The sequence below is a fragment of the Sphaerodactylus townsendi genome, linkage group LG08, assembly GCF_021028975.2.
Source record: "Sphaerodactylus townsendi isolate TG3544 linkage group LG08, MPM_Stown_v2.3, whole genome shotgun sequence".
NCBI classification, from domain to species: Eukaryota; Metazoa; Chordata; class Lepidosauria; order Squamata; family Sphaerodactylidae; genus Sphaerodactylus; species Sphaerodactylus townsendi.
In genome coordinates, this window is record NC_059432.1 from 35,407,731 (window position 1) to 35,416,758 (window position 9,028).

Below are 9,028 nucleotides of genomic sequence, written 5' to 3' on the forward strand. Positions count from 1 at the left end.
AGTTTTTTCTACTTTCTTTATTGGACTACTGGTTACGAACTGTACCAACATTTCATTAGACCTGCATGAATCTTAGGACTGCGTGCTAGAAAATCCTCTAACTGTTCCACCAATGGTTAGGGTAGCATTTAAAGGGGATTCTCTGAGAACTGGCGCAAAATCCTGAGGATCTCACTTTTTTCAAAAGAAGCGAGTGCTTAGTCCTTATGGTTGCAGAAATTATAACCACAGTCTCTGTACAAGATGACAGGCAATGGTGCTTCAGTGTTGTGAATGGAATATTAATATAAGAAACCAAGGCTCATTCCGCACATGCAGAATAATGCACTTTCAAACTGCTTTCAGTGCTCTTTGAAGCTGTGTGGAATAGCAAAATCTACTTGCAAACAGTTGTGAAAGTGGTTTGAAAATGCATTATTTTGCGTGTGCGGAAGGAGCTCAAGGCATGTAGAGGAAGAGGAGAAACCAGAATACTTGCTCTATCCCCTGTTCATGGTGTAGTGCACTGGCCCCAATTCCTATGTGATTCCCTGCATGTGAGTGCAGTGCCTACACATAGGCAAACTGGACATTTGTAGATTCCATTCCCATGAACAGGAGTGAGAGGGAACAAATGTTCTAAATCATGGGGATGAAGCATACATGGGATTGAACATACATGTGAGTTGTTCGTACATACACAGGCATTGTGCTCACATTTGAGCAAGCATGCATAAGAATGTTGGGGCCAATAGGTCACAAGATGGGGCCGGTGTGTTCAATTCCACTCCACCATTCGCCCCATACACCAATATGTCACATATACAGGACTATTTTGTCTCTTCCTCATGGTCTCTAGCCACATTCCTAACCAAACTGCTGCTACCTACCTCATAGCCATAAACACCTGCCCTTTTGCCCCTTCTTGGAGTGAACTCACTTAAAGTCTACCAAAAAATAAATAAAATCTAGAATACCATGCTCGTAATAAAGATATGCACGCTGAAAGTACATGTGCCACATTCACAGCTTCACATCCCCATATTCCAAGTAAAATCTGTGCTACTGAGTACAATATTCAACCTTCGTACAAACAAGCTCCTCATCACCCCACTGGTTCAGCATACGCTCAAAACATTTAGCTATTTAAAGAACTGAAAACTGTTAAGAATTGTGCACAGACTAGAAAGTTCAAAAGAAGAATATAACAATTCAATTAAAAAATCGGCAGAAATGTGGCTTATCAACATAGCGTTCGATATGAACATTCCTTGGAAAGATCTTCTTGCTGCAGAGTTTAGGTGCCTTGTAACAACATATGACCGGTTGAGCCTAAAACTTCAAGAAGTAAATCTGTGTCTGAGCAGAACTATATCTAATTCAGGGGTCTGCAACCTGCGGCTCTTCAGGTGTTCATGGACTACAAATCCCATCAGCCCCTGCCAGCATGGCCAATTGGGGCTGATAGGAATTGTAGTCCATGAACATCTGGAGAGCCGCAGGTTGCAGACACCTGATTTAATTGAAACTGGGGCCTTACAGGATTGAATGTTCACACATGCAAAAAAACTGCTGTACATAATCTAGCATGTGAGTGGGAAGAATACTAGGCTAGAACCTTTCTTCCAGAACTCCAGTTTTCTAAATACAGGGATTTTCTTTGGTTTAGAAGGACATTCATTCATGTGAACCAGCACTTCTAGTGGTATAGTGGTACAACCCAGACACAGGTGCACTACCAGAGACAGAACCAAGTTTACAAAAGAATAAGAAATGTCAGCGGCCACTTAGGAAAGTGGAAGAGGATTATGGGACTGTTTTTTTTCCTTTGCAGCTGTGTACCTCTGCAAGATGCACCAATCCACTTGTGTCGGTTCCACATATCTTAGATGGGGCTGTAAAGATTCTGCTGTCCATTAGGCACCGTGGCTCAGTGACAGAGCATCTGCTTTACGTGTAGAAGGCCCTGGGTTCAATCCCTGGCACCTCCAGCTAGAAGGACCTTTTAGTAGTTGATGTGAAAGACCGGAAGAGCTGCCGCCAATCCGAGTAAGCAATACTGACCTTGATAGACCAATGGTCTGATTCAGTGCATGAGGCAGCTTTATATATGTTCAGTGATCCCTGTAAAAGGAGTGATGGTCTCCAAAGATACCTCAGTCTCACACTCAAAGGGCAATATTGTCGGCAGGTTAAGATCTTTGGTACCGCTTCTCTGATCAGCTTGACATGGCAGCAGCGTCCCTTTCTCTAACAAAGGTTCTCCGGGGCTCTGTTCATGCCTTTGGAAGCTCATTGTACAGGGCAGTGACTGACTCCAAGCCATTGGAACAGGGACCTCTCCATCTTTGTGGTAGGAGAAGCCATGGTGATAAGAGACCAGCTCATTGCTCAAATTGACTCTCCTCGTGGCGGAGCTTCTGGCAGCCCAGCAAGAAAGGTAAGGACAGCCGAGCAGGCTGCTGAAGGCTCTCCGGAAGTCTGCGTTGAACGCATAGATGACCGGGTTGATGGAAGAATTGGCCCAGCCGAACCACGTGAAGACATTGAAAGTAGTGTGGCTGATGCACGGCAGCTGTGCAGAACTCCCGCTGTTGGGCTTCGCTTCACAAAAGGGCAACAGACAGTTGAGCAGGAAGAACGGCAGCCAGCAGCATACAAAGACCCCCATAATGATAGCCAAAGTCTGGAATACCTTGGTCTCCTTGCGCAGCAAACTCCTCAGGGCGGCGGTGGGCCCTTTCCCCTGAGTCGAGGACAGCCCCCCTGCCCTTTCCAGAGAAGATATTTGACGGATCTGAGCCTGAGCAATGCGGTAGATGCGTGTGTAGGTGCCAATCATGATGGCCACCGGGATGTAGAAGCTGATCAGGGAGGAAGTGATGGCGTACGTGCGGTTCAGACTGGTGTCACAGAGGTGGGGTCCCGCTTTGGGCATCCCTTGACTCCTCCCTGCCTCAGCTTTATGCCAGTGGAGCTGGACAGGGATGAAAGAAATAAGAATGGAGAGGCTCCAGGCGAGGGCAATCATGGCGGAGGCCAGGCACCGGGTCATGCGCCGCTCGTAGCGGAAGGGGCTGGCGATGGCCCAGTAGCGATCCAGGCTGATGATGCAGAGGTGAAGGATGGACGCCGTGCAGCACATGATGTCGAAGGCCACCCAGGTGTCACAGAAGCGGGAGCCGAAGAGCCACAGGCCGCCCGCCACCTCCGTGACCGCCTTCCAGGGCATCACCAGCAGCGCCACACACAGGTCGGACACGGCCAGCGACAGCACGAACCAGTTGGTGATCTTGGAGCGCAAGTGGTGGAACCGGAGGACGGCCAGGCACACGAGGGCATTGCCCATCAGGGTGCTCAGCACCAGCAGGGCCAGCAAGCACCCGGCCAGCACCTTCCAGCTGCTTCCCGCGACAGGCGGCTCTAAGGACCCCTGGCTACTGTTGGAGGCGTTCTCCATCAGGGGGTGCCCATGAGTGCCCAGCGGCAGCCGCTCGCCCAAAGCCCGTCCGCCTTCCTCCCCCGGAGCCAACGAAAGCCCGACGCCGCCCCGGCCGCTCCGGATCTTCGCCCGACTCCCGCAGGCGCCCTTTGGGTGCGCGCCATCCGCGGCACGGAGAGGGCGTCTCCGGCGCTTTGCGCGCAGCTCCCGGCGGGATCCCGCAGCCTGGTGGGTGGGTGGGTAGCCGACCTTTACCCCCCCCCCCCCCGGATCCCACCACGGCTAAAGTTTCCAACGGGACTTGCCTCCTTCTCCCCTCGCCCGATCCCGGCTCCGTCCGGGAAAAGAGAGCTGCTCGGCTGCGCTTTGGGTTGCAGTTTGCAAATGCAGCAAGAGGACGGCCGACCGGCCGACGGTTCCTGGGCGCTTCGGCAGCCGGGAGGCGCGGACTTTGCTTCTCTCTCCCGGCTGACAGCCGCAGAGGGCGAGTCTCCCCACGAGGCGAGGAAGAAGCACGTGAAGAGGAGTCAAGCCCGGCGAGGGGGCTTTCGGCAGGGAATCTGCGCCTGCGTCGCCACCGACGGGGAGGTGGGACCCGCGACCTCTTCTACTCCCCAAAAGATCTCGCCGAGGATAAGGTGGCAGAGGACTGACGTGGTGGGATGGACGCCACCACGTTGGATTGCACGGGGGATGGAGTCTGCCTCTGAACACTTCTCCACAATCGGGGGGTGCTTTCTGCAAATGGGGAAAGTAGAGGCGCAAGGAGAAATCTGCTACACCTCCTTTTTGCTTGCGACGGTGTTTTTCTGTTGGCAGAGGGGAGCATGGCAACATGGGACACTCCTGGATCCTCCACCTGCACGCTGGCCATTCCCCCGCTTCCTTCTCAACCCATTCACCTGCATGTGTAAGCCAGGTCTCATTCACCTGCAATCCTGCATACACTTTCTTGGGGTATCCCAGTGAAGTCGCTGGCCGTGTTGAGCAGGCGGTCAAGGTCAGACAGCAAGAGGTGCCCGGGCTGAAAAACATGCCTGTAAAGGTCCTGGCATTATTTCTCTGGGCCCTACGGAGGTCTGTCATCCCCTCTCCCCTGCATTATGCATCCATACAGCCCCAGGAGTCAGGAAAGAAGCTTATATCTAAAATGACATAAATCGATGGTATCAAGAGGTAAGCTTGCCTCCTGTGCTGTGCCCCTGGGTGCCTCCTGATTCCAGTAAAATGCCCCCCTTCGTTCCTGTCAGCTATATTCAGCCCCCTCCCTTGGAGGTGCATTGGCCAAGCGACAGTCTTTCTGAGCTCCGTGCCCCCACCCCAACATAGATCTGCTAGCACAGTCTGTTTACAGCCCTGCTACCAGTTATGTAGCTGATCTGTAGCCCATTTTTTTTCCTGGTAGAGTGTCTGTGTTTTTAGCAGTTGCATGTCAGGCTGACATTCTGCAGCTTTCTCTAGTTTAGAAAATTGCTTTACTTGTTGGGCTTATATGCAGGTGTTAATTGCCAGCATGGTGTTGTGCTTCAGAGCAGCAGGCTCTCATCTGGAGAACTGGGTTTGGGTCCCCACTCCTCCGTATGAAGCTTGCTGGGTGACCCTGGGCAAGTCACAGTTCTCCCAGAACTCTCTCAGCCCACGCAGAGGCAGGCAATGGCAAAACACCTCCAAATGTCTCTTGCCTTGAAAACCCTATGGGGTAGCCATAAATCAGCTGTGACTTGACAACACTTTTCTACCACCAGTTGCCAGTGAGGAGGTAGTAGTCCTACCAGAAAGCTACCCTTTACTTCTAATTCAAAATCTGTGGAGGCCAGTTTGGCAAGGCAGGAAAGACACATTGCGTATGCTCAGACTCTATCATTGCTTACATATGCCATGTTTTTAAACCATGTTTTGGTGGAATATATGCTGATGTGTGTTGCAGGATCATAGTGTACAGTTACTTGCCTTGGGAATGAAGCAAAGGGTGAACAAATAAGCAAATAAAGTAAATTTTGGTCATTTAATGTAGGGCTGTATTCTTCTGTATTGCACCTACGGTATCATGTCTGCTTTCCTTTTCCGGCATAGAAATGAACTGAAGTTGCTTTCCTTTATCAATCAGCATTTACAGAGTAGTTTCCCTTCACTTTCCTTCCCTCAGCCCTTCTGGGGTTGCTTTTCTCCTCATGTCACTTGGGAGCAATTGACATCTAGCAGTGGCATTATAGTCTTATAATGAAGTCCCATATTTCATGTTTAAAGCAATTTGATAGCCCATTTTGTTGTAGATTATATAAGTAGATAGGCATATCTTTACAACAAACGGGCTGGTGGATAGATCATTATAATGCTATGGAGATTTTTGTTAAGTCTGAAAAAAAACCCTCTAGTGTTGATGGGGAAATGTTAGCTGCAGTGGAACAAATGCAGTGGAATCTGGGCAGGATGTATAATAAAAATCTAGGCAGGACATGCTCTAATTGTGATCATTCAGAAAAATCATACCAAACCAGGCTTGGAAACATTGTAAAATTGCACAATTTGAATACTGTCCCAGTCTGATCCCGTACAAGTCGGTGGATAGATCTTGTGGCCACTTGAAGCTATTCTGGCCACATTTGAAAAGGGTCATTCTCAATGCTTTTTGAAAAACACGACTGCTGCTTCATGGCCTATGGTTCCAAACACTGCTGATAATGTAAGCAGAGATGCAAACTTGTCGGAAAGTGGGGAATGGTAAATGTGAGGACAAATGTTTGAGCTCTGTCATTCCATTGCTACAGCACCTCAAAAGCAAGCTTCTGTGGAAAACCTTTTTACTTTTTAATCCTGTGCAGAGTTATTTTTATTTTATTAAACTTATATCCCACTCTCCGACCAAAGTTTGCTCAGGGCGACACACAAACATCATTAAAGCAAATGTACCAGTACATAAAACTCAATGGCCCCTTCCGCACACACAAAATAATGCGTTTTCAAACCACTTTCACAACTGTTTGCAAGTGGATTTTTCTATTCCGCACAGCTTTAAAGAGCACTGAAAGCAGTTTGAAAGTGCATTATTCTGCATGTGCGGAATGAGCCAATATTTATACATATCATTAAAAATTCAAGACAGCAAAAAAATTTAGCCCATGTAAAAGCACCCAGCCCAGCTAAAATATAAACCTTCATTTAACAGTCCAAGCATGACTGAAATCCCCAAAGGGGTAATGCAGAATGACAGTTATGTTGATGATAGTGTTGGGAGGCCAGCAGATGGTAGTGCCTGCGTGGTGTAGTGGTTAAGAGCAGGTGGATTATAATCCGGAGTACCAGGTTTGATTCCCCACTCTTCCACATGAGTGGTGGATTCTTATCCGGTGAACTAAATTTGTTTCCCTACTTCTACATTCCTGCTGGGTGACCTCGGGCTAGTCACGGTTCTTCGGAACTCTCTCAGCCCCACTTACCTCCAAGGTATCTGTTGTGGGGAGAGGAAGGGAAAGGAGCTTGTAAGCCACTTTGAGTTTCCTTACAGGAGAGAAAGGTGGTATGTAGACCCAAACTTTTATTCTTCAAGTGTAGGGAAGCTGGGATATATGAGTGGCCTCAACCAAAGGCCCACTTCCAAACAGGTGTCATTGCCTTAGAAGGGTTTTGCCTTAGAAAGGTTTAACGCTGCAGAGGATTTTTTAACATGCAAGTCCTAACATTCATGCAAGTTTGTCACACCACATATGGCCACGAAGATTATCGTGCACTACGGCCCTTGCTGTGTGGGAGGCTCTTCTGTGTATCAGATGGTCAGTGTTCATCGTTTGCTATGAAGGAAAGAAGTAGTTGAAGCCAATCCCCCACTTCCAAACAGAGGTTAGCAGCCTGCTAAGCTCAGAGAATAGCAGCCTGCTAAGCCCTATGGCTAGCTGAACTTTATATCCAGCATCTCTTTTTAGGACAACTGGCCAGAATACAATTTTCAGAAAGTAATGTGCAAGGTTGTCATTTACTGAAAAATCAGCACATTCAAAAATTAAATGACTGTCAGAACCAGCTTACACGTGTCTTGTACATGTAAGTTTCCTCATTACTCAGTCCAAGTAAATCTGGCCAGAAAGCTTTGACTGCAGTCAGAGAACATCTACCTGACCTTCTCTGACCTATTGCTGCAAGGAAGCTTCTTTAGCTGATGTCCCTCCCATTTCTCATTAGTGCAGAGTCGGTTGGTGATTCATAGACACACATTCATAGACACACTTTGGTCTGAAGTCCTGATGCTTAGAAATAATTATCTATATAGGTCCTTTTTATTTGCCGCATATTGTATTTGATGCAGTTTTCTAGCTGAATCTCAGTTCCTCCCCTGTACTTCAGTAGGGATTTTTTTTGTATCTGATTTCTACCACATTCTGCAGCACACCTTTTCGTGACTAAAACAGATACTGCCACAATTTTTTTAAAAAAAATAGAGCTGTGAAAAGTGACATGGTGTTCTGTGAAAGCTGTTGGCTTTAAAATAAGAAGCCAGCTGGATTTCATTAGAGTGCGAGAGTTGTTAATACCATGGTCAATTTTGTATTTCTTTTTAAATAGTGTTTTGTGCTGCCATCGCTCCGAATCTAAGCAACTGTTCTAAAATGCAAATTAACCTCCAAGAAACATGTTGTGGAATTTCTGTTTTTTAAAGCCTCAGAATTCCAAAACTTGTCATTATCTTGATTTACTTTGTCTTTCCTTGTAAGTACATGCTGGGAAAATACTATGAAAATAATGGTTCTCCCACCTCCCTGTTTAATGTAATTCTGAATAGACCATCATAATGCAGGAAAAGTACAATGTTAACTTAAATCCAGACAACAAGAAAGAAGTGGAAAGCTGTTGGGGGTTTGGAGCAAACTCCAGAGTTTCTGCCCCACAATCACTGCTGAGAAGGCCTTGCCTTTAGTGACTTTTTGCTTTAATCCCCAGGTCTCCATGGAGGACTGTAATTGCTGGACTCAATGTACCGTGGTCTAAACTGGGAATTGACTGCAAATCTTTGTCTCTGGGGGTTTCCCTTTCCTTGTGTCTGTGCCTAAGTAAAAACTATCATCACGAGTGGGAATAAGATAGCTTGTGTGTGTGTGTGTGTGTGTGTGTGTGTGTGTGTGTATTGCCATCAAGTCTCAGCCGATGCACAATGACCCCATAGGATTTTCAAGGCAAGTGATCAAGCAGAGGTGGTTTGCCATTACCTTTCTCTGTCAAGTCTTTCTTGATGGTCTTCTATCCATGTGCCTACCCTGCTTAGCTTCTGAGATCTAACGAGACTGGGCTTTACAATACCATTTCACTTTGCCTAAGGTGGTTTATAGGATCAGTACAACTCAGTACAAACTCAAGATCAGTACAAGAATATCAGTTAGCAGTAGTTCCTGTGAGAGTTTTCTTGGCTTGGCAGATGAGGAGGGATACCCATTGGGCGTGCCTGCCTCTATGCTCTCTTTTAAGAAAAGTCACAGGCCCATTATGCATGGAACACGTACCTTGGGGCTCTTCTCTGCGCAGTGTAGTTGTAGTGGGGTCTCCTTGTGTTTGTCCGTTTACACGTGAAGAGACATTCCACTGCCTAGTGCACAGCTTGCCTGCTGAACTCTCCCTGGT

The 9,028-nt window shown here is 47.4% G+C and overlaps 1 protein-coding gene across 1 annotated transcript; it reads right to left on the reverse strand.

The window, feature by feature from the left end:
• Positions 1–1,765: 1,765 nt before the first annotated feature.
• On the reverse strand, positions 1,766–3,439 carry LOC125437410 (D(1) dopamine receptor-like). Its single transcript, XM_048504887.1, has one exon. The coding sequence runs from the start codon at positions 3,437–3,439 to the stop codon at positions 2,084–2,086; it is 1,356 nt and encodes a 451-aa protein (XP_048360844.1). The 3' UTR covers positions 1,766–2,083.
• Positions 3,440–9,028: the final 5,589 nt, after the last annotated feature.